This window comes from Haematobia irritans, chromosome 1 (genome assembly GCF_050003625.1).
Source record: "Haematobia irritans isolate KBUSLIRL chromosome 1, ASM5000362v1, whole genome shotgun sequence".
Taxonomy (NCBI): domain Eukaryota; kingdom Metazoa; phylum Arthropoda; class Insecta; order Diptera; family Muscidae; genus Haematobia; species Haematobia irritans.
The window spans coordinates 201,797,455-201,825,306 of record NC_134397.1 but is presented as its reverse complement, the minus strand read 5'-3'; the positions used below and the strand labels follow the sequence as shown (position 1 = coordinate 201,825,306).

At 28.4% G+C, this 27,852-nt stretch overlaps 1 protein-coding gene across 1 annotated transcript; it reads left to right on the top strand.

The window, feature by feature from the left end:
- The first annotated feature begins 184 nt into the window (after positions 1–184).
- LOC142234429 (neprilysin-1-like) lies at positions 185–27,852 on the top strand. The gene is made up of 2 exons (XM_075305564.1): positions 185–314; positions 26,141–27,852. Exons 1-2 carry the CDS (start codon positions 185–187, stop codon positions 27,850–27,852), a joined length of 1,842 nt encoding a protein of 613 aa, XP_075161679.1.

The window sequence follows — 27,852 nt, the reverse complement described above, 5'->3', positions numbered from 1 at the left end:
TGGCTGGGTTCCATGTTTGGGGAGACAGCCAACAAACCAATGCACTAGGGTTTGTTGGTCTCATATCGACATGTTGGAAACTCCTTCGAATCATTCGGTTGGTGTTATTGGCATCTGAACTGAGGCATAAAAAATTAAGGATCGAATGAAATGGTGACAATGACTGTTCATTGTCCTTTTATGTATGAGTGAATGCAGCGAAAGTGTATTTATTGAGAATTGTCCTCCACCTCATCATCATTATTATTATTACGGCAGTAAGGACGATGGCGGTGATGCCGATGGTGATGATGATGATGGCAATGATGACTACTGTCATTGTTGTTGATGCCATTTCTGATGTTTGTGGTTATGATTTTGAACTATGAGCCATATGAATGATAAGGTTTTTTTTTTGTTATTATAGAAATTTCTCTGGTGTGTTGCACAAATGGATAAATCAGAGCGTTTATTTTTATTGGTTTGTTTTCCATTTAATTATTGTTGGGATTTATTGTAACTCAACCACAAATTGAGTGTAATGTTTTTTTATCGTGTATGGCCTTGACTGGAATTCAAATATTCAATATATCAAGGGGCTAATGAAGAATGGCCCCATACCGTAAATAGGTAGATTAGGCAAAGTTTTTGCCCGGAAAGGAAATCAAACTTTCATATGTTATTGTGACAAAGGGTTTTATAGAAATAAAATTTTGGCAAAATTTTCTATAGATATAAAATTTTAATAAAATTTTCTACGGAAATTAAATTTTGACAAAATTTTCTATAAAAATCAATTTTTGATAAATTTTTCTATAGAAATTAAAGTTTGACAAGATTTTCGATAGAAATAAAATTTTTACAACATTTTCTATAGAAATAAAATTTTGACAAAATTTTCCACGGAAATAAAATTTTGACAAAATTTTCGATAGAAATAAATTTTCTATAAAAATAAAATTTTGACAATATTTTCTATAGAAATTAAAATTAGACAAAATTTTCTATAGAAATTAAAATTTGACAACATTTTCTATAGAAATAAAATTTTGAAAAAATATTCAATAAAAAATAAAATTTCGACAAAATTTTCTGCAAATATAAAATTTGACAAAATTTTATATAGATATAAAATTTTGACAAAATTTTCTATAGAAATTAAAATTTGACAAAATTTTCTATAGAAAAAAAATTTTGAAAAAACATTCAATCAAAATAAAATTTCGACAAAATTTTCTGCAAATATAAAATTTGACAAAATTTTATATAGATATAAAATTTGGACAAAAATTTCTATAGAAATAAAATTTTGACACAATTTTCTATAAAAATAAAATTTTGATACAATTTTCTATAGAAATAAAATTTTCTACAGATATACCATATAATTTTGACAAAAGTTTCTATAGATATAAAGTTTTAATAAAATTTTCTATAGAAATAAAATTTTGACAAAATTTTCTACAGAAATAAAATTTTGACAAAATTTTCTATAGAACTAAAATTTTGACAAAATTTTCTACGAAAAAAAAATGTGGCAAAATTTTCTTTAGAAATTAAAATTAAACAAAATTTTCTATAAAAATTAAAATTTGACAAAATTTTCTATAAAAATTAAAATTTGACAAAATTTTCTATAAAAATTAAAATTTGACAAAATTTTCTATAAAAATAAAATTTTGAAAAAATATTCAATAAAACAAAATTTGACAAATTTTATATAGATATAAAATTTTGACAAAAATTTCTATAGAAATAAAATTTTGACACAATTTTCTATAAAAATAAAATTTTGATACAATTTTCTATAGAAATAAAATTTTTTACAGATATACCCAATAATTTTGACAAAAATTTCTACAGATATAAAATTTTAATAAAATTTTCTATAGAAATCAAATTATGACAAAATTTTCTATAAAAATAAAATTTTGACAAAATTTTTTATAGAAATAAAATTATGACAAAATTTTGTACGGAAATAAAATTTTGACAAAATATTTGACAATATTTGCTATAAAAATTAAAATTAGATAAAATTTTCTATAGAAATTAAAATTTGACAAAATTTTCTATAGAAATAAAATTTTGAAAAAATATTCAATAAAAATAATATTCCGACAAAATTTTCTGCAAATATAAAATTTGACAAAATTTTATATAGATATAAAATTTTGATAAAAATTTCTATAGAAATAAAGTTTTGACACAATTTACTATAAAAATAAAATTTCGATACAATTTTCTATAGAAATAAAATTTTCTACAGATATACCATATAATTTTGACAAAATTTTCTATAGATATAAAATTTTTATAAAATTTTCTATAGAAATAAAATTTTGACAAAATTTTCTATAGAAATAAAATTTTGACAAAATTTTCTACGGAAAAAAAATTTGACATTTTTTTTTAGAAATTAAAATTAGACAAAATTTTCTATAAAAAATAGAATTTTACAAAATTTTCTATAATAATTAAAATTTGACAAAATTTTCTATAAGAATAAAATTTTGAAAAAATATTCAATAAAATAAAAGTTCGACAAAATTTTCTGCATATCTAAAATTTTGATACAACCATGTAATTTTGACAAAGTTTTCTATAGATATACAATTTTAATAAAATTTTCTATCGATGATTTGATGGTGGCAAAGGAAAAGAGAAATGTATGCATGAATTTATTTCGGCATAAGCCGGCTATCATAAACCTTTTTTCGGAAGGTTCAAGTGTGGTTCACCATGGGTTTAGTGAACTGCCTGAATTTATTCTGATAGCTCTATAGACTGCAACCATCTTGCAGTCTATAGAGCTTTGCCCAAATAAATTTGGCAAACATTCTTGTCCTCTGTTGGTTAAGCTACTCTTGTAGTTTGGTCAACACAATGGTTTTAAAGCTGAGATCAAAACAACAAATATGAAATAAAATTTTCTATGGATATAAAATTTTGACAATATTTTCTATAGAAATTAAAATTAGACAAAATTTTCTATAGAAATTAAAATTTTCTATAGAAATAAAATTTTGAAAAAATATTCAATAAAAGTAAAATTTCGATAAAATTTTCTGCATATATAAAATTTTGACAAAATTTTATATAGATATAAAATTTTGACAAAAATTTCGATAGAGATAAAATTTTGACACAATTTTATATAGAAATAAAATTTTCTACAGATATACCATATAATTTTGACAAAGTGTTCTATAGATATAAAATTTTAATAAATTTTTCTATAGATATAATATGTTGACACAATTTTCTATAAAAATAATAAAATTTTGACAAAATTTTCTATAGATATAAAATTTTAATAAAATTTTCTATAGAAATAAAATTTTCTATAGAAATCAAACTATGACAAATTAGACAAAATTTTCTATAGAAATTAAAATTTGACAAAATTTTCTATAAAAATAAAATTTTGAAAAAATGTTCAATAAAAATAAAATTTCGATAAAATTTTCTGCATATCTAAAAATTTTGACAAAAATTTCTATAAAAATAAAATTTTGACACAATTTTCTATAAAAATAAAATGTTGATACAATTTTCTATAGAAATAAAATTTTCTACAGATATACCATATAATTTTGACAAAGTGTTCTATAGATATAAAATTTTCTATAGAAATAAAATTTTGACAAAATTTTCTATAGAAATAAAATTTTGACAAAATTTTCTATAGAAATAAAATTATGACAAAATTTTCTACGGAAATAAAATTTTGACAAAATTTACTATAGAAATAAAATTTTGACAATATTTTCTATAGAAATTAAAACTAGACAAAATTTTTCTATAGAAATACAGTTTTGAAAATATTCAATAAAAACAAAATTTCGACAAAATTTTCTGCATATATAAAATTTTGACAAAATTATATATAGATATAAAATTTTTGACAAAAATTTATATAGAAATAAAATTTTGACACAATTTTCTATAAAAATAATAAAATTTTGACAAAATTTTCTATAGATATAAAATTTTAATAAAATTTTCTATAGAAATAAAATTTTCTATAGAAATCAAACTATGACAAATTAGACAAAATTTTCTATAGAAATTTAAATTTGACAAAATTTTCTATAAAAATAAAATTTTGAAAAAATGTTCAATAAAGATAAAATTTCGATAAAATTTTCTGCATATCTAAAAATTTTGACAAAAATTTCTATAAAAATAAAATTTTGACACAATTTTCTATAAAAATAAAATTTTGATACAATTTTCTATAGAAATAAAATTTTCTACAGATATACCATATAATTTTGACAAAGTGTTCTATAGATATAAAATTTTAATAAAATTTTCTATAGAAATAAAATTTTGACAAAATTTTCTATAGAAATAAAATTTTGACACAATTTTCTACGGAAATAAAATTTTGACAAAATTTTTTATAGAAATAAAATTTTGACAATATTTTCTATAGAAATTAAAACTAGACAATTAAATACATTACATTAAATTTACTTTTAAAAAATTTATAAAAATAATTAGGACTACAATTAAGGACTGCAAAAACTTGACATTATTACACCTTATTACTAAGTATATATCTTACTACTATATGTAGACTACGTTACAAAAACCATTTGATATATAAATATAAAAATTTAGGAATTACTACTCTCAAATGCCTACTAACGCAGGTTACTAACCAATAAGTTAAATTATTTGCAACTAAAAATTTAATATTTAAATAATATTTATTTTTATGTTAACAATTTTTAATCCTCGAACTTATATATTTGAGTTATTTTATATTTGATTTCAAATTTTTGTTTTTTATTTTATAAAAACTAACTAGGACTGCATAAACTTGACATATAGTTGCACCTTAATACTAAGTATATATCTTAGGTTAAACAGCGTTTACAATATGTAGACTACGTTACAAAAACAATTTGACATATGTATATAAAAAAATAACAAAAAAAAATTAACTGGTTCTTTTTTTGGTTGTTTTATAGGAAAAATGTTCTCCAAATTTTGGTAGATTATTTTGGCTCGAGTAGCAACCGCTGAACAATGCGAAAACAGTTTTTGATGGTCAAATGTTCATGCTATAATGAATATATGCTGGTTCCCCTAATGCCCAAGGTTGTCTCAATCTCACGATAGGTCACTGACAATCTTGCAATATCAGTTGGCGCACAGAATACATCGTTTCCAGAACAATAACTGATGTTGGTTGACCTACGACCTCGGTTGCATTCCGTATACCATCGATAAACATTGTTCCTTGACGGAGCTTTCTCACCAAAAAGTTAATTTCAATTCTTCGATGCACTGTTGTTGAGTTAATCCACGTCTTAAGTTGTAAAAATAATCGCACGAAAATGTTCACTATTTAATTCCATTTTTTTGGGAGCCATGGTGGTGCAATAGTTCGCATGTCCGCCTTACATACGCAAGGCCGTGGGTTCGATTCCTGCTTCGACCTAACACCAAAAAGTTTTTCAGCGGTGGATTATCTCACCTCAGTAATGCTGGTGAATTTTCTGAGGGTTTCAAAGCTTTTTAAGTGGTTTCACTGCGTTCGGACTCGGCTGTAAAAAGGAGGTTCTTTGTCATTGAGCTTAAACATGGAATCGGGCAGCACTCAATGATAAGAAAGAAGTTCACCAATGTGGTATCACAATGGACTGAATAGTCTAAGTGAGCCTGATACATCGGGCTGCCACCTAACCTAACCCTAACTCCATTTTTTTTGCAAAGAATACAAATAGCCCTCGTATTTCATAATGTTCTGAGGACGTATAATCTCAAAAATGTTAAGCTTTACGATAAAGTTGTCAGTTGGCAGATTGCAATACCAGGAATGGCCAATCCCGAAATAAAATAAAAAAAAAAATAAAATAAAATACAATCTTATTCTTTTACCACGAAATATCAAGACCTTTCATATTTGCGGTTGTCATGTCGTTTGATACCCGTTTTCCAAACATTTTATTTTTTTGCGTGTATATACCAATGCGGTGGATTATCCCACCTCAGTAATGCTGGTGACATTTCTGAGGGTTTCAAAGCTTCTCCAAGTGGTTTCACTGCAATGTGGAACGCCGTTCGGACTCGGCTATAAAAAGGAGGTCCCTTGTCATTGAGCTTAACGTGGAATCGGGCAGCACTCAGTGATAAGAGAGAAGTTCACCAATGTGATATCACAATGGACTGAATAGTCTAAATGAGCCTGATACATCGGGCTGCCACCTAACCTAACCCTAATTCCATTTTTTGTTGCAAAGAATACAAATAGCCCTCGTATGTTATAACGTTCTGAGCAGGGCTGTGGAGCCGGAGCCGGAGTCGGAGTCTTGGAGTCGGAGTCTGAAGATTTTGCTGGAGTCGGAGTCGGAGTCGTAAAAATTTTGCTCGGCTCCGACTCCGGCTTAACCAAATTTTTCACTTCACATTTTTTGTAACTAAGCAAGTTTTTACGCAAATTAGTTTCCATTGCGTTATTCATTCAATCAATGTACAGCATGATTGTAAATGAAAATCGTCTTCCAATTACGGCTATCTTTTTATGTTTCCTAGAATGTTAGACTAGCAGATGGGCTGAATCGATCCATTTTAATGCCCATATCAATTTATTTGAAATATTTGGAACAATCGAAATTATTTTTTTTTTAATTTTATTTTAAGGCCATATACATATGTGGAATATTGATAGAAAATTTTTTCAAAGTTGTCTTTTATAGAAAATTTTGTCAAAATGTTATTTCTATAAAAAGTTTTATCAAAATTTTATTTCTATATCAAATTTTGTCAAAATTTTATTTCTATAAAAAATGTATTCAAAATTTTATTACTATAGAAATATTTTTTTCTATAGAAAATTTAGTCAAAATTTTATTTCTATAGAAAATTTTTCCAAAATTTTATAGTAATAGATTTTTATACCCTTCACCACTACTGTGGTACAGGGTATAATAAGTTTGTGCATTTGTATGTAACGCCAAGAAGGAAAAGTCTGAGACCCATCGTTTAGTATACCGATCGTCTTAGAATTAAATTCTGAGTCGATTTAGCGATGTCCGTCTGTCTGTCTGTCTGTCTGTCTGTCCGTCTGTCTGTCTGTCTGTTGATGTATTTTTGTGTGCAAAGTACAGCTCGCAGTTTTAGTCCGATTGTCCTAAAATTTGGTATAGGGTCCTGTTTCGGCTCAAAGACGATCCCTATTGATTTTGGAAAAAATCGGTTCAGATTTAGATATAGCTGCCATATATATTTTTCACCGATCTGGTCATAATTGGCGTGCATATCAACCGATCTTCCTCAAATTCCGTACATCCGAATATTTTATGAGTCTCGAAAAACTTGCAAAATATCAGCCAAATCGGTTCAGATTTAGATATAGCTCCCATATATAGCTTTCGCCCGATTTACACTCATTTGCCCACAGAGGCCAATTTTTTGCTCCGATTTAGTTGAAATTTTGCACAGGGAGTAGAATTAGCATTGTAGCTATGCATGTCAAATTTGGTTGAAATCGGTTCAGATTTAGATATAGCTCCCATATATAGCTTTCGCCCGATTTACACTCAAATGACCACAGAGGCCAATTTTTTGCTCCGATTTAGTTGAAATTTTGCACAGGGAGGATAAATAGCATTGTAGCTATGCGTGGCAAATTTGGTTGAAATCGGTTCAGATTTAGATATAGCTCCCATACATAGCTTTCGCCCGATTTACACTCATATGACCACAGAGGCCAATTTTTTGCTCCGATTTAGTTGAAATTTTGCACAGGGAGTAGAATTAGCATTGTAGCTATGCGTGCCAAATTTGGTTGAAATCGGTTCAGATTTAGATATAGCTTTCGCCCGATTTACACTCATATGACCGTAGAGGCCAATTTTTAACTCCGATTTAGTTGAAATTTTACACAGGGTCAAAATACCAACATTTTCCTTGTAAAATCGCCACTGCTTAGTCGAAAAGTTGTATAAATTACTCTAATTTTCCTAAACTTCTAATGCATATATATCGAGCGATAAATCATAAATAAACTTTTGCGAAGTTTTCTTAAAATTGCTCCAGATTTAAATGTTTCCCATATTTATTTTTTACTAACATTGTGTTCCACCCTAGTGCATTAGCCGACTTAAATTTTGAGTCTATAGATTTTGTAGAAGTCTATCAAATTCTGTCCAGATCGAGTGATATTTAAATGTATGTATTTGGGACAAACCTTTATATATAGCACCCAACACATTTGACGGATGTGATATGGTATAGAAAATTTAGATCTACAAAGTGGTGCAGGGTATAATATAGTCGGCCCCGCCCGACTTTAGACTTTTCTTACTTGTTTTATTAGAAAATTTGGTAAAAATTTTATTTCTATAGAAAATTTTGCCAAAATTTTATAGTAATAGATTTTTTTATTAGAAAATTTGGTCAACATTTTATTTCTATAGAAAATTTAGTCAAAATTTTGTTTCTGTAGAATATTTTGAAGAATTTTATTTACTACACTAAAATGTTTCTAAAATTGTATTTTTATTGATAATTTTTTTTTTAAATTTTGATTTCTATAAGAAAAAATTGTCAAATTTTATTTCTATAGCAAATTTTCTCAATTTTTTTTCTTACTGATGCTGACTGATACTCACTGCTACAAAAATGTATTCAAAATTTTATTACTATAAAAATATTTTTTTCTATATAAAATTTAGTCAGAATTTTATTTCTATAGAAAATTTAGTCAAAATTTTGTTTCTATAGAATATTTTGAAAAATTTTATTTCTATAGAAAATTTTGCAAAATTTTGTTTGCTACACAATTTCTTTTAAATTGTATTTCTATTGATAATTTTTTTAAACTTTTATTTCTATAAAAAAATTTGCCAAATTTTATTTCTATTTTTTCTATTTTTTATTCAAAATTTTATTTCTATATATTTGGTTAAAATTTGATTTCTATAGACAATTTTGCCAAAATTTTATTTCTATAGAAAATTTAGTCAAAATTTTGTTTCTGTGGAAAATTTAGCAAAATTTTATTTATATTTAAAATTTTGCAAAATTTTATTTACTAGACAAAAATTTTTCCAAAATTGTATGCTCACTGATACTCACTGCTAAGTCGAAAATTTGTAGAAATGAGTCAAATTTTCAAATTTTTCAATGAATTAATGCATTTTTGCGAAATTGTCTAAACAATTATAAATATTTTCCAAATATTGCCCGAGATTTTGTAGAAGTCTGATTTGAGATTTTATCAAAATGTAGATCTAACTACAAAGTTGTGCAGAGTATATTATAATCGGCCCGCCTGACTTTAGACTTTCCTTGCATTTTTATTTTTTCTTAAAATTGTGTTACGTCCTATAACGTTAGTTTTAAATTTTAAGTACATAGATTTTGTAGAATTATATACAATTTTGCCTAAATCGATTCAGATTCAAATTCATGCATAGGGGAATATAAACCTTTATATAGCTCGCAACAAATTTAAAGGATTTGAGATAGCATCAATAATTTTGGTCCACAAATACATATACTGTTTGTATCTTCTCATATTATGATGGGTATTTATATCGTTATTTTATTTATTAAACATTGTCCTAAATTTGAAATATAGAGTTCAATTGGCATCTAATGTGAAATTAAGACCCTTTTTTGCACACATAAATAAATACGATACTTTATATCGATCCACTTACGGTACTCCCACAATAGAACTACAAATTAGTGGTATTAAAATGAGATTTAGTTATATTACCCGGAGTCGACTCCGGAGTCGGAGTCGAGCTGATGAAAAATGCTGGAGTCGGAGTCGAGCAAAATTGGCTCGACTCCACAGCCCTGGTTCTGAGGACGTATAATCTCAAAAATGTCAAGCTTTACGATAAAGTTGTCAGTAGGCAGATTGCAATATCTGGGATGGCCAATCCCGAAATAAAAATAAAATAAAATAAAATAAAATACAACCTTATTCTTTTACCAAGAAATATCAAGACCTTTTATATTTGACGTTGTCATGTCATTTGATGTTTCAAATTCTTAATTCTCCAAACGTTTTATTTTTTTTGCGTGTATATACCAATGCGAACGAATTTTCACAAGACACCGCACTTGGCGCCTGAATGGCAAGTAACATATCATAAAATTCCTTCATATTATAAACTTTCTCACATTGTTGATAATTTACAATTTAACAAAAAAAAAAGTGTCATCACATTGTCCTTTGCAAGAAAAAAACCTGGTATTCATTGAACCATAATTGCAGTTACGCAGCACATATTCTCCGTGTTACTCTAGATCGGTAACAACTTTGCTGACACTAAAATCTATCCCTTTGCCCACAATGAAGGGAGTATTCATGAAACCGAAACAACATAAACTCGAATAGAAATATCTCTGGAGTACTTAATAAAGTTACGCAAACAAATGATTACACACCAACCAAGTAATAACTTTACATAGAAATATCATTGATGGTCCATCCTCCTCATTCACCATCAGGCCTTCATTATGGGTAAGCATGCGACGACAATGCTTGGAGGAGCATTGCAATCGAAGAAGTGCATCTGGTAAATTTGTAACACAGAAAAAAAAATATGACACATCATTTGCTATGAAAATAATGTTCTGTATACAGTTCTTTATGATACGAATCATAAAAAAATGAAAATATTTTAAACATACACATATACTATAGTCCCATATATTCGTACGAATTCATACATAAGCAATGACCATGTATATGGAGATCATTTATGGTTGGGTAATGAATAGTTTGTAGTTTGATGTTGCATTAATGACTTCAAATGCACTAACATATACCATGATAACCCAACAAAAATATTTTGATGCGATATTGGTAATTTTTTTGCAGTCTTATTTTTGTCGAAATTGCTTATCTGTAATCTATTACATACACAATCTTATAATACCTATGCAGACGTCTGATCCGTCCAAAATCTGGAGGAGGGCAGAATGAGCCTTAAGGAAGCCATTTGGTTTGGCAAGAAAGACCTAAATATAAACCGATCGAAGCCAGAACTATGCCTTTACCCCAGGAACATTACGATAGCCTCATATGGTATATCGAAATAAGTTTGATGTATTGGACAAAATTAGACCAGCATCTAATAAGAGATAAATACTTACATGGTAAAGCGCTAAATTTATTTATTTTTATCGTTCAAATAAATCAAATTTTAGAATCAGTTTAGATTTATTCGGATTGACTACCTTTGGCATAAATTCTAGACTTCAAACGTCCGACAAGCCATCACAGTCTGCATGTTAGTTCTGTGGTATTTTGATCCATTTATATTACCTTAAATCACTAACTGTTGGACAATGCCAAGAGTTAGTCTCATACGAGTAATTTTGCAGACAATTGAGGATATCGGAGTGGCGATTATTGGCATTTGCACATGTATTACGAGTAAATCTGGCCTTCTGACCATTTCTTCTTCCATTTTATATACGCGAAATTTTAAGAAAATTTTACCAAAAATCTACCAAATTAAAAAAATCATTTTTTTAAGTTTTTGACTTTGGTCAATGAATTTTTTAATATTGAAATTATAAAAAATTTTCACATAATTTTATTTGTATAGAAAATTTTCCCATAATTTTATTTCCATAGAAAATTTTCTCATAATTTTATTTCAATAGAAAATTTAGAAAGATTAGTCAAAATTTTATTTCTATAGAACATTTTGCCAAAATTTTATTTCAATAGAAAACTTTGTCAAAAATTAATTTCTATAAAAAAGCTTTGTCAACATTTTATTTCTATAGAATACTTGTCAAAATGTTATTTCCATAGAAAACTTTGTCAAAATTGAAATTCTATAAAAAAAAATTTGTAAAAATCTGATTTCTATAAAAAAAAATTAGTCACAATCGTATTTCTATAGAAAATTTTAGCATTTTTCTTTTTTCTGTAGAATATATACACAATTTATTTCTATGGAAAATTTTGTAAAAACTTTTTTTCTATGGAAAATTTTGCAAAAATTTTATTTCAAAATTTTACGTCTATAGAAAATTTTGTCAAAATTTTAGTTTTGTAGTAAAATTGGTCAAATTGTTTTTGAAGATAAATTTGATAGAATTTTATGTCTGTCAAAATTGTATGTCTATAGAAATTTTTGTCAAAATTTTATTTTTGTATAAATTTTTGTCAAAATTTTATTTCTATCGAAAATTTTGCAAAAATTGTATTTCTATAGAAAATTTCAAAATTTTATTTGTATGGAAAATGTTCTAAAAATTTTATTTCTATAAAAAATTTTGTCAAAATTATATCTACAGAAAATTTTGTCAAAATTATGTGTCCATAGAAAAGTTTGTCAAAATTATGTGGCTATAGAAAATTTGGTCAAAATTTAATTTTTGTAGGAAAAATTGTCAATTTTTTTGAAAACTTTCTCAAAATTTAATTTCTATATAAAATTTTGTCAAATTTTATTTCTATGGAGAATTTTGTAAAAATGTTATTTCTATAGAAAATTTTTTCAAAATTTTATTTTTACAGAAAAAATCCTCAAAACTATAGAAAATTTTGTCAAAATTTTATTTCTATAGAATATTTTGTCAAGATTTTATTTCTACAGAAAATTTTGTCAAAATTTTATTTCTATAGAAAATTTTGTCAAAATTTTATTTTTACAGAAAAAATTCCTTAAAACTTTATTTCTATAGAAAATTTTGTCAAAATTTTATTTCTATAGAAAATTTTGTCAAAATTTTATTTCTATAAAAATTTTTGTAAAAAATTCATTTCTATAGTAAATTTTGTAAAAACTTTATTTCTATAGAATATTTTGTCAAGATTTTAATTCTACAGAAAACTTTGTCAAAATTTTATTTTATTTTACTTCTATAAAAAACTTTCTCAAAATTTCATTTCTATATAAAATTTTGTCAAATTTTATTTCTATGGAAAATTTTGTAAAAAATTTATTTCTATAGAAATTTTTTTTTTTTAAATTTTATTTTTACAGAAAAAATCCTCAAAAATTTACTTCTATAGAAAATTTTGTCAAAATTTTATTTCTATAGAAAATTTTGTCAAAATTTTATTTCTATAGAAAATTTTGTCAAAATTGTATTTTATTTTATTTCTATAAAAAACTTTCTCAAAATTTCATTTCTATATAAAATTTTGTCAACTTTTATTTCTATGGAAAATTTTGTAAAAATTTTATTTCCATAGAAAATTTTATTTTTACAGAAAAAATCCTCAAAACTATAGAAAATTTTGTCAAAATTTTATTTTATTTTATTTCTATAAAAAATTTTCTCAACATTTCATTTCTATACAAAATTTTGTAAAAATTTTATTTTTACAGAAAATTTTGTCAAAATTTTATTTCTATAGAATATTTTGTCAAGATTTTGTTTCTACAGAAAATTTTGTCAAAATTTTATTTCTAAAGAAAATTTTGTCAAAATTTTATTTTTACAGAAAAAAATTTTATTTCTATAAAAAAATTTTGTCAAAATTTTATTTTTACAAAAAAAATTCCTCAAAACTTTATTTCTAAAAAAATTTGTCGAAATTTTATTTCTATAGAAAATTTTGTTAAAATTTTATTTCTATAAAAAACTTTGTCAAAATTTCATTTCTATAGAAAATTTTATCAAAATTTTATTACTATAGAAAATTTTGTCATAATTTTATTTCTGTATATATTTAGTCAAAATTTTATTCCTATAGAAAATTTTGTCAAAATTTTATTTCTATAAAAAATTTTGTCAAAATTTCATTTCTATAGAAAATTTTGTAAAAATTTTATTTCTATAGAAAATTTTGTCAAAATATTATTTTTACAGAAAAAATTCCTCAAAACTTTATTTCTATAGAAAATTTTGTCAAAATTTTATTTCTATAGAAAATGTTGTCAAAATTTTATTTCTATAAAAATTTTTGTAAAAAATTCATTTCTATAGAAAATTTTGTAAAAACTTTATTTCTATAGAATATTTTGTCAAGATTTTAATTCTACAGAAAACTTTGTCAAAATTTTATTTAATTTTACTTCTATAAAAAACTTTCTCAAAATTTCATTTCTATATAAAATTTTGTCAAATTTTATTTCTATGGAAAATTTTGTAAAAATTTTATTTCTATAGAAATTTTTCTTAAAATTTTAATTTTACAGAAAAAATCCTCAAAAATTTATTTCTATAGAAAATTTTGTCAAAATTTTATTTCTATAGAAAATTTTGTCAAAATTTTATTTCTATAGAAAATTTTGTCAAAATTTTATTTCTATAGAAAATTTTGTCAAAATTGTATTTTATTTTATTTCTATAAAAAACTTTCTCAAAATTTCATTTCTATATAAAATTTTGTCAACTTTTATTTCTATGGAAAATTTTGTAAAAATGTTATTTCCATAGAAATTTTTTTCAAAATTTTATTTTTTCAGAAAAAATCCTCAAAATTTTATTTCTATAGAATATTTTGTCAAGATTTTATTTCTACAGAAAATTTTGTCAAAATTTTATTTCTATAAAAAATTTTGTCAAAATTTTATTTTTACAGAAAAAATTCCTCAAAACTTTATTTCTATAGAAAATTTTGTTAAAATTTTATTTTTATAAAAAATTTTGTCAAAATTTCATTTCTATAGAAAATTTTATCAAAATTTTATTACTAAGAAAATTTTGTCATAATTTTATTTTTATATATATTTTGTCAAAATTTTATTCCTGTAGAAAATTTTGTCAAAATTTTATTTCTAACGAAAATTTGGTCAAAATTTTTGTTCTAAAGAAAATTTTTATTTGTATAGAGAATTTTATTTCTATAGAATATTTTGTCAAGATTTTAATTCTACAGAAAACTTTGTCAAAATTTTATTTCTACAGAAAAGTTTGTCAAAATTTTATTTTTACAGAAAAAAAATCCTCAACACTTTATTTCTATAGAAAATTTTGTCAAAATTTTATTTCTATAGAAAATTTTGTCAAAATTTTTTTTCTATAGAAAATTTTGTCAAAATTTTATTTTATTTTATTTCTATAAAACATTTTGTCAAAATTTCATTTCTATAGAAAATTTTGTCAAAATTTTATTTTTACAGAAAATTTTGTCAAAAATTTTTTTTCTATAGAATATTTTGTGAAGATTTTATTTCTACAGAAAATTTTGTCAAAATTTTATTTCTATAGAAAATTTTGTCAAAATTTTATTTTTGCCGAAAAAATTCCTCAAAACTTTATTTCTATAGAAATTTTTGTCAAAATTTTATTTCTATATAAAATTTTTTCAAAAATATATTTCTATAGAAAATTTTGTCAAAATTTTATTTTTATATAAAATTTTGTCCAAATTTTATTTTTATATAAAATTTTGTCCAAATTTTATGTCTATAGAAATTTTTGTGAAAAATTTATTTCTATAGGAAATTTTATGTGTATAGAAAATTCTATCAAAATTTTATTTCTATGGAAAATTTTGTAAACATTTTACTTCTATAAAAAGATGTATGTCTATAGAAAATTTGGTAAAAATTGTAGTTCTGTAGAAAATTTTGTCAAAATTATATGTCTGTAGAAAATTTGGTCAAGATTTTATTTTTGGAGAAAAGTTTCTCAATTTTTTTGGTAGAAAACTTTGTCAAAATTTTATATATATAGAAACTTCTGTCAAAATTTCATTTCTATAGAAAATTCTGTAAAAATCTGATTTCTATGGAGAATTTTGTCAAAATTTTATTTCTAAAGAAAATTGAGTAAAAATTTTATTTCTATGGCATTTTTTTTTAAAGTCAATATTTTATTTCTATGGATTTTTTTTTAATTGTATCTCTATAGAAAATTTTGTCAACATTTTATGTTTATGGAAAATTCTGTCAAACTTTTACTTCTATAGAAAATTGTGTCAACATATTTTTATCTTATAGAAAATGTAGTCAATTTTCTTTTATTTCTATATCAAATTGAAATAACTTTTATTGCGAGAGGAATATGTTGACAAAATCTACCAAAACATCAAGAATTAGACTAATCTAAAATGGAAGTTTTCGGAAAATTGAGTTTTTCGGAAAGTATGATTACGATCAAATGATAGCCACTTGGGGTTTTCCTACTAAATATGAAGCAATCTCACGATTGGGTTCCATTACGCATAACTTTATTTCTGATTGCAATAGATCAAAATGATTTTGTAAGCTTGTAGCAATAAAGTGAATTTCCACTGGAATCTTACAGAAGAGGAGTTAAAAATTATAGCAACCTGAAGTTTGTTAGAATACATATCAACCACAGTATAGTTTTTATCCTTTTCGATATAATAGATTTGGATTATACCTTTAATCCCTGAATAGACCTTTCCTTTAATGAGACAATCTGCAGTTTAAAATTTAAAGAATAGGAGATCCAAAGTTGCGACGCAAGCTGAATTAGGTGAATGGAAACTAGAGATTCACAGAGCGATGTGGAAGAGAGGAGCAGTCCAAAGATCGGAGAAAATACTTTACATTGACTTAAATAACCAAATTATTAGGGATCTACGGGAAGAGAGTAGGACTGCAGCACGGAGGTCCGTGGGTTGAATGACCGCGCACATACGTGTCCAATAGGATCAGCGGACTCAGCTCAGGTTTGAAAATTAGAGTAATAGTGAACAACTGTTTCAATTAGTGGCACAAATGTACCATGACATGAATACAATCATCTTCGCCTAACTTTATCCATTTTTATTTGTTTTATAAAAATTTTTCTACCAAAATTTTCAAATTTAAAATCATTTTGATCGCTGGGTTATACACACAATTGAGGGTGTATCATAATTTTGTTACGAGTGGGTTAGGCAATTAACTCGGAAAGTGTTAAACACTTTATAGGCATCACTAACTAATTTCTTAGTGTGAAACACTACGTCTAGCTGCAACATATATGCTCTAAAACTAAAATGAACTATAATTTATTTTTTTCACATATCTGAAATATTTATGAAAGACACTGGTGGTGATGCTGGCAATGGTGATACTTGCAGCATAATAGTATGAAAGAGGGTGGTCCAATGCATTGCATTAGAATAGAATTCTTACAATTAAAACTCAAGTTTTTCTATGCAGCACAATCTCTATAAAATTTTATCTACAGTATCAACATCAGTATTATCTGCAAGTATCTTGTGGCTGTTTTGGGAGACAACATCAATGAAACTCCACACTAAACTCACTCACCCTTGGTCTGATGTTGTTAGGAAAGAGGAAGAAGTCGAACCAATCAAAATGGGTCCCCATTCGTTAAAGAAGACAAACGGTTGCTGGAGACATTGCCATTACCCATGGAACATGTGTAAATATAATTTTCATGTATCCCCTTTCAGAATGAGATACATAGAAACATTTTATCTTAGAGGTAGTGGTTAGATAGGCAATGATATTGGAGTCATATATGTGTTATCAATCTCAAAATGAGGTACACGAATGAATGGGTGGATTGCTCTGCTCTGCCATGACTGATTCATGGGCTTTTTGGTGATTTTGGAATGGCTATGAAAAGTGGTCTTCGTGAGAACATCACAGAAGAAAGCACTTGATTTCTCTATGCTTGTGTGATTTCTTTTGAGCTGGTGTTTCATCAAGTACAATTTCCCCTCTAGGGTGAAGGGGATCTCCCTCACAACATTCATGGAGAGCAATACATTCTCCATATGTGAGATGTGATTATTTAGATAAACCAAAGTATGGGTGGTTATTTTGACAGTGTAAGACAATGGGAGATTTTTTTATTAGAAAAACTTGAATCGTGGATTTTTAATAGGTGATATACTCAATTTCGGGGAACAGTTTATATGGGGGCTGTATGTATAATTATAATAGATTTCCACAGACGGACGGACAGCCGGAGAGGCTGTGGGACGAAAGTACATCGCTAGATCGACTCAGAATTTCACCACGACCCAGAATATATATACTTGATGGGGTCTGGGATCAATATTTCTATGTGTCACAAATGTAATGACAAAGTTAATATGGGGGTATATTAACTTTGTCATTCTTAGGGTGGAGGGTATACAAATTAATTATGTCCAATAAATTTTATTGCATATGTTTCCTTGGATCCAAGGATTTTGAACTTCTCTTTTTGGAATTTTGGGAGTTGATATCGAGCCAAAGATGCGATTCTGTACAGTAAAGAAATTTTTAAGGAAGCTATCTAGTTTTGTATTTAGACTCAAGAGTTGGCTTAAGAGGAGGTTCTCCACCTCATTTTTACCGTAGAATGGCCACCAAAACCTCCGGATGTCAATACATTCGATTTTTGCGGCTGGGGCATTTCGCAGAGCAAGTTTCGGAAAATATCATAGTGTCAGTCATCTCGCTGGGAATGAGCCAAAATATCTAGCAACTTTCATTTTGCATGTGATGGCTTTGTCGGTCATTTGCAGATCATAGTTCGAGTCAAAGGTAGCTAATTTGATATATGGGTTAAAAAGGTTGAGTGGCAGCCCGATTTATTTCAAGATTACCCTGCGCAACACTGTGGAACAGGGTATTAGAAGTTAGTGCATATGTTTGCAACACCCAGAAGGAGAAGAGATAGACACATGGTGTCTTTGGCAAAAATGCTTAGGGTGGGCTCCTGAGTCGATAACAACATTTTCCTTGTAAAATCGCCACTGCTTAGTCGAAAAATTGTAAAAATGATTCCAATTTTCCTATACTTCTAATACATATCTATCGATCGATAAATCATAAATAAACTTTTGCGAAGTTGCCTCAAAATTGGTTCCGATTTAAATGTTTCCCATATTTTATACCCACCACCATAGGATGGGGGTATATTAACTTAGTCATTCCGTTTGTAACACATCGAAATATTGCTCTAAGACCCCATAAAGTATATATATATTCTGGGTCGTAGTGAAATTCTGAGTCGATCTGAGCATGTCCGTCCGTCTGTTGAAATCACGCTAACTTCCGAACGAAATAAGCTATCGACTTGAAACTTGGCACAAGTAGTTGTTATTGATGTAGGTCGGATGGTATTGCAAATGGGCCATATCGGTCCACTTTAACGTATAGCCTAGAGAATCGGCAATCCACAGAAGCAAATTCCATCCTATCCGGCTAAAATTTTGTACATGGTGTTGGTATATGTTCTCTAATGACCATGCAAAAATTGGTCCACATTGGCCCATAATTATATATACCCCCATATAAACCGATCCCCAGATTTGACCTCCGGAGCCTCTAAGAGAAGCAAATTTCATCTGATCCGGCTGAAATTTGGTACATGGTGTTAGTATATGGTCTCTAATGACCATGCAAAAATTGGTCCACATCGGTCCATAATTATATATAGCCCCCATATAAACCTATCCCCCGATTTGGCTTGCGGAGCCTCCAAGAGAAGCAAATTACATCCGATCCGGCTGAAATTTGGTACATGGTGTTAGTATATGGTCTCTAATGACCATGCAAAAATTGGTCCACATCGGTCCATAATTATATATAGCCCCCATATAAACCGATCACCAGATTTGACCTCCGGAGCCTCTTGGAAGACTAAAATTTATCTGATTCAGTTGAAAGTTGGTACGTGGTGTTAATATATAAACACCAATGCAAAAATTGGTCGAAATGGGTCCATAATTCTATATAGCCTCCATATAAACCGATCCCCAAATTTGAACTCCGGAGCCCCTTGGAAGAGCAAAATTCAACCGATTCGGTTGAAATTTGGTACGTGATGTTAGTATATAATTCGGATTCGGCCTGTCCGAACTTACGTCTGTATATACTTGTTTTTTTACTAACATTGTATTCTACCCCAGGGCATTAACCGACTTAAATTTTAAGTCAATAGATTTTCTAAGAAGGCTTAAATATATTGTCCTCTAAGAAGCCTAAAATATATTGTCGGTTCAGATTTAAATGTAAACATATGGGAACATTAACCTTTATATATAGCTCAATTTCGGGGAACAGTTTATAAGGGGGTCGTATACAATTATAATAGATTTCCACAGACGGACGGATAGCTGGATAGGCTCTCTCTCGCAATGAGCGGAAATATCTAACAACTTTTGTGCTGGGTATGATGACTTGAAGACCATAGTTCGTGCCAAAGGCCAATTTGAAATATGGGTTAAAAGGGTTAAAGTGGCAGCCCGATTTATTTCAGGTTCACTTAGACTTATTCATTGTGATTTGAAGTCAAACTGATTCCAAAATTTGATGTTATTTCCGATCGGAAATGTCACCAGAGATAATCCACCGCTGAAAATCCTTTTGGTTTTTTTCATAATTGGATTTCATCATTCGAGCCTGGTGTTCCTGCACAACCTTCGAATGCTTTCAGCCTCCAGAATGACTGAAATCTCACTATGAACAACAAATGGAAGTCTTCTCGAAAATTTTTTTTTTTGCCTTTCTCACTGATTCATTTTGTACAGTGACTTTACCCAACAAAACAAGTTGGAGTTACTTCTAAAGGAACAACTTTAAAAACAGTTCCAAAAATATCCTCCCAATGATGTTCTTTATTTTAACTACTCACGAAGTTCTTTTGGTTCAATTTTTTATATCTCGCCTTTTTCATATTTTTAAAGGGTAATTTTTACATTTTTGTTTAAATAGGATTAATAACATAATAAAATTTTTTTCAAAAAAAAAGTTGCTAAATCCATTCTAGAAAATTTACGAATTTTGGAAAATATTTGAGGTCAGGCGTTTCAGATAAGCGTTAAAATGCATAAAAACCATAAAAATTTTAAAAATTATTTATTTACCAAAATAACACAAAGAATTTTAATTCACATCCAAAACACTGAATTCGGATCAACAGTGCAACGGCTGTTGAAATGGTGGACATCCGTCCTATGGCAAGCCCATGTTAAATTCATCGCTTCTGCGCCAATTTTTCACAACTTCCGGATCCAAAAAGAGCAGTTTCACTATTTTTTTGGCGACGCTTTTTTTACTGGGTACTTAATCGAGAAATTTCCCCCACTGTGAATATTAAATGAATTTGCTTTAAATTCATCTCATAGTCATTATTATGTTTGGTGGATTGAAGAGTTAATCTTACCAGATGTTAATGGATTTTAAATACGCAACATTTTTCGTACGATGGAGGTGACATCATCCTCCCATCTTAAGTGATTTTAGAATTTGAACATATGAACGATTTTTGTGCTCATGAACAATTTTCCCAATATTATGGTGTTGGGGTTTTTGTTCAATATCATTCCACAATCACTCTAGTAGTAATGATGGGATACTTAAGTTTCCTCTTTGCCTGACGAATGATTTAAGACTGTCATTGTGTTGTACGATGAGCGAGTAAATAAATAAGGAAATTTTGTTGCTGTTTTATATAAAATAAACAATAAACCAAATAGTCTGCTAACATGTGGTAGACAGGTTTACGAAATGTGAAAAATGTCTCAATGATACCAATTGGGTGTAGGGTAGATTTAGAATATTCACAAAAACAAATTCCCATGAGCTTGTTGTCAGGTTAAGAATGTATCAGATTTAAGACATATACTCAAACAAGTATATACGGCCGTAAGTTCGGCCAGGCCGAAGCTTATGTACCCTCCACCATGGATTGCGTAGAAACTTCTTCTAAACACTGCCATCCACAATCGAATTACTTGGGTTGCGGTAACGCTTGCCGATGGCAAGGTATCTTAAAACCTCCGTCTTCTAAATTGTAAGTAAGTCCATACGTATTAAATTAAAAAGACCAATTAAATACGTATATAATTCAGTTTGACAAAATTTTCTATAGAAATAAAATCTTAAGAAAATTTTCTATAGAAATAAAATTTTGACAAAATTTTCTATAAAAATAAAATTTTGACAAAATTTTCTATAGAAATAAAATTTTGACAAAATTCTCTATAGAAATAAAATTTTTGACTAAATTTTCTATAGAAATGAAATTTTGACAAAATTTTCTATAGAAATGAAATTTTAACGAAATTTCCTATAGAAATAAAATTTTAAAAAAATTTCCTATAGAAATAAAATTTTGGTAGAGTATTTTTGGCTTGAGTGGCCACCACGATTATGAACCGATATGGACCAATTTTTGTGTGATTGGGGATGGGCTGTATATAACAATGGACTGAATAGTCTAAGTGAGTCTGAAACTTAATAGGGCTGTCACTTTAACCTAACCTAACTATAGACCGATATGGACCAATTTTGGTATGGTTGTTAGCGGCCATATACTAACACCACGTTTCAAATTTGAACCGGATCGGATGAATGTTGCTCCTCCAAGAGGCTCCGGAGGTCAAATCTGGAGAACGGCTTATATGGGGGGAGGCGCTTCGCTGCGCCTTCCGAAGCGTATTTGTAGGAACATTTTGCGTTAACTTAGTCAACCATATTCTTCGTGCTGAAAACAAATTCGAAATGATTTGAATTCTTTCAAACAAATTGGACTACTTGCTCTTTCGTTTATAGGTACAAATACGGCGGATATGCATATGAGAAATGGTTCGTCTTAAAAAATGTTCTGTATTCAAGTAGTTGGACAAACTTCAACATTTCCTGTGAATTTTAAGTGTGGTTTGTCAATGAAAGGTATCCTTCTCCTCAACATATCTGAAAATTAAGCACTATATTATAATAACATATAAAGAATAATTGTTTCCCATCTAATAAATCGGAAAAAGTAAAAGTAGAAAACAATTTTACCACATTAACATTTGCTAAAATGTTGGAAAATGATGTACCCTCTGCCAATTTCATGTAAATTTAAGTTCTTTACTAAAAAGAAGTCTGGCAGAAGCCTGTGCAAAAATCATAAAATTACCATTTACGGACAACCCTCTACAATATATATATATATATATATATATATATATATATATATATATATATATATATAATATATATATATATATATATATATATATATATATATATATATATATATATATATATATATATATATATATATATATATATATATATATATATATATATATATATATATATATATATATATATATATATATATATATATATATATATATATATATATATATATATATATATATATATATATATATATATATATATATATATATATATATATATATATATATATATATATATATATTTTTTTTTTTTTTTTTTTTTTCAGGTTTAATCAGGTTTAATTTCGGCTAAGTGGGTGATTGGCCTACTGTAACCTATGATGGTGCTGGGGCTGCCAGCTTGTAGACGCCATCCCATCTAACCAAAGTACACATTTATATAGCGAACCGCTTGCTCCAACACCGACGTCCGCTTTCCGCTGTTCGGAAGCCGTTTCCATTGGTGGCCATCGGAGCGCCGACCGATTTCCATTGGTTGCCATACCAGCTGCCTCAGCTTCTGCCCACCAGTGGTACTAAGGGACCAGCTGCCGTCCCTTAGGCTAGTTTTTGGTCACCCCCGAGTATTTTATTTCCTCGGTACCCGCTTTGCTGTTAGGCAAAGTGAGCTTCCCCAATTCGCCAATGGGAGGGTCCCGATAGAGGATCTAGCAATCCCCCACGGGATATATATATATATATATATATATATATATATATATATATATATATATATATATATATATATATATATATATATATATATATATATATATATATATATATATATATATATATTAACATAATTTCATAACTACTCAATGGTCCCTATAAATTCAATCGGAGTAAATCGAAAAATTTTATTACAATTTTCCCCTTCTCCAACCAGATATCGAAAAATCATATACTAATTTAAAAATCATTTATAAATTTAATCACCTCCTCCCACGTTCCCTGTAAATTTCAAGTAGATCGGAGATGTGTAAATTTTGCTTATTGTTTTAAAGGGACGTCACTTTCCCCGATACAATATCGACAAACACCGTAGTCAATAGCACCCCTAACCTTCCCTGAAAATTCTTGAAACTTTCCTTCGTTCATAACCTTCCTCCACTGCCTTTGTAAATTTCAAGAAAACTTAAGATTTTTTTTTTTTGCAGTTTTAGAGGAGGACCTACTCCCCGACCAAATATCGAAAAGTGATGTAGCGTACCTTTTGTAAACGTCTCAGAAAATGTCAAGCAAAATATAAGCCTAAAGGGGCGGCTTCTCTTCCGTCCAAATATCACAAAATCAGGTATCAACTATTAATATCGTAACCTCTCCCCAGTCCTCTGTAAATTTCAAGTAACTCGGTAAAGTTTAATTGTTTCTCTGCATGTACTTAAGAGAAGCGGATGTCTCCCTATGCCCTTTTATTTTGATTAAAAAATCAGGAACCTGATATAAATATCATAACCTCACTAATTTTTCCGTAAAATTTCAGTCGGGGGAGTTTAGTTTTGTTTTCACTGTACTTTAAAAAAAGTCGGGCAAAAGGGTGGTCCCCCTCCCCGACCAAATATCGAAAAATAATGTAGCGAATTTTTGTCTAGATGGCAACCGCAACATTCAATGAAAATGTCAAGCAAATCGCATAATTTTGTTCCAAGTTTCAAAAAGTAGGGCAAGGGGGAGGTCCCCCTCCACATATGAAATCATCAGGTACCCCATATTAATTCCATAACCTCACCGCATGTTCTCTGTAAATCTCAAATAATTTAGAGAATTTTAACCCCAACCCCAACCTTCAATGAAAATTTCAAGCAAATCGGTCAACTTTGGTTCAATTTTCAAAAAGTCCGACAAAGGGGAGGTCCCCCTCCGCGACCAGGTGTCCAAAAATGAGGTACCCTATTTTCACCACATGAACGCCCCCTACGATCTCTGACACAGAAACGATGAATTTAACATGGGCTTGTCTTAGGATGGATGTCCAACATTTCAACAGCCGCTGCACTGAATTTGCATCACTTCTAAGGTGTGAGGTGAATTCAGTGTTTTGAATGTAAATTAAGAATTTTTGTGATATTTTGACAAATAAATAATTTTTAAAATTTTTTTATGATTTGTAATGCATTATAACGCTTGTCTGCAGCGTTTGTCATCAAATATTTTAAAAAAATTTGCAATTTTTCTACAATCGATTTAATATTTTTTCGGCTAAGTTTAAATAATTTGTACCATTTTATTAATTCTTAATATGTTTTTAACCTATTTGAAACAAATAAAAATAAATTTCCTTTTGAAAATATGAGAAAAGCGGGTTATAAAAAAAATTGACTCAAATGAACTTCCTGTGCAGTTAAAATAAAGAACATCTTTGGGAGAGCATTTTGGGAAGTTCTTTTAAAGTTGTGCCTTGAGAAGAACTTCCAAATTTTTTTTGGTGGGAAGTTTGTCATTCCGTTTTTCATTCCACATCGAAATATCGATTTCCGACTATATACAGTATATATATTCTTGATCAGGGAGAAATTCTAAGACGATATAACCATGTCCGTCTGTCTGGATGTCTATTGTAATCATTGTAAGAATGTTAATAATTCCTCTAAAACTCAAACAAAAATGTTTCATAGGTAAAATCTTTAAATTTATCTTCGGGAAGTGTACTGCTCTGCTTAGGAGAATATCTGTCATCAAACCCCACTGAAATTTCAAAGGAAACTATAATATTTGATTCATGGTGGTGGCCATTTAAGATTGGCCGAACTTACTGCTGCATATACTTGTTATTTTATTACTCCTTCAACTTTAATCATTTTAAATATTTTGGTGATATATTTTCTGTGTACACCTAGAAATAAAATATCTCCAAACAAAATATTCCATTATATTTTTAATTGGAAATATTTTTGTTATTAAATTACAATTTTAATTGGGATAATTTAATTTAATTTGATTAAAAAGTTAATTACATTAGTTTATGTTTTAATTTGGTTACTTTTTTAATTTAAAACCATTTTTTTAATAGGAAATATTTTTCTCTGTTTGAGAGAACCATTTGCCAAAATAAATAGTTTTCAGAAATTATGTTGCCATTTGATGAGTTATTCGTTGTTATGTGATAACCTTTTGTGACCTGGTTTGATATTTTTTTGGAAATAAAAAAAAAAAAAAACAAATGTTTGTTTTTCCCTAACGATTTCGTTTAGTTTCAATATTGAATCAAAGCCGTCGGTATTTAAAAATTTCGACCAAAATAATAATAATAATGAAAAATGTTTACGATTTCATTAAACATTTTAATAATTGGGTGTTTTGTGCCTTTTATATGTTTGGCAACACAATTTAAAGATTCCGAGAAAGAAATACGTTTGTCGAAATCTGAAGAAATTCAAAAATATCTCAATGAATCCATAGATCCTTGTGAAGATTTCTATGAATTTGCCTGCGGCAATTGGAAACATTTTCATGAAGCTGATGAAGGGCAAATGCAGAAAAATGTCCTCATGGAAATGAATACAATTTTTGATTTTAAGTTGAAAGCAATGATGGAGGATATTGAATTCAAAGCTCTGGATACAAATGAGGAAAAGGTGGTCAAATTTTATAGATCCTGTTTAAATAAGGCAGCGGATTCAGAGAGTTATCGAGAGCACTTAAGGGCTATCATAGAGGAGTTTGGAAAAATGCCTTTATTGAAGAATGATGAAGAATGGCAGGAGCAAGATTTCGATTGGCTTACAACGGTGGCCCATATAGCCTACAAATATAGCCATAATATAATGATGGGGTTTTATGTGGTGCCTTATCCCAAAAATGTCTCCATTCATGGCTTGGTAATAGGTCATCAGAAATTTGCATTTCCCTTGCCCTTGTATCCCAATAATAGTGAGGGGAATTATTGGTCTCGGTATGAGAAGAAGATGGAGGAAAATCTCATGGAGTATTTTGATGTGAACTCAACTTTGGCAAAAGAAACTGCCCATGATCTGGTCCTCTTTGAGAAGAATCTAGCCAAAGGAGCCACACAAGATCGTTATGGTCCTTATGAATATCGCAATGAAATTAGTGTTGATCGAATGCAGGGGAAATATTTTCCCCATATGGATATTGAAAAATATGTGAAAATTGCTTTTGGTTCTATACCTCAAGATTTCGTTTTGGAGGAGAATGAAGGATACCATTATAATCTTATAGAGGTTGTGGCAAGGACTCCCAAAAGGATTATAGCCAATTATGTTTTCTATAGTCTAGTGCATCATTTTGCTGCTAAAGATCGAAATTGCCTAGAGGAAACTAAATTTCATTTTAATGATCTAGTGGAAAATATGTGGTACCGAAGAAATTCCGTGGAAGAAATGGAAACAGCTGTAAAGAATATTTTCGAAGATTTAAAGTCGGTCTTATTCATATGGATGAGAACTAAAAAATATAAATGGATGAGTTCAAGAGTTCTCAGATATTCATTGGAAAAATTAAATGCTCTCTCTTTGCATATATACAGCTATAATGAAACCAATTTTGATGAAGAATATGGGCCGCTAGAACTCAATAACTCCGATTATCTGAGAAACCTACAGGAAATCTACTCCCTGCAAGCCTTAAAGAAACGGAAGAAATTTTATGAATTAACCCAAAATTATTATGATCCAGAAAATATGCCTCAGTCTATTAAATATATTCGTCAAGAGAATCGTATTGTAATTCCTTTAGCTCTACTACAGCCACATCAATTTCGTTCTTCCCTATATCCTTTGGCTGTAAATTATGGTCAATTGGGTAGTCAATTAGCCCATGCCATAATCCATGCGTTTGATGATGAAGCTCGTTTCTTTGATAAATATGGCAATGAAGTGGATTGGTGGGATCATAGATCTTCGGTTTTCTTTAAAGATCATTATGATTGCTTCCGTGATCAATATCAACACTTTCACTTTAGTGATTCCGCTTGGCCAGATAGTGTGGTACAATCGGAAAATATTGCCGATAATGGTGGTATACGTTTAGCCTATGCAACTTATATGGCCTGGTATGAGAACACATTGAGAACACATTTGGTATGA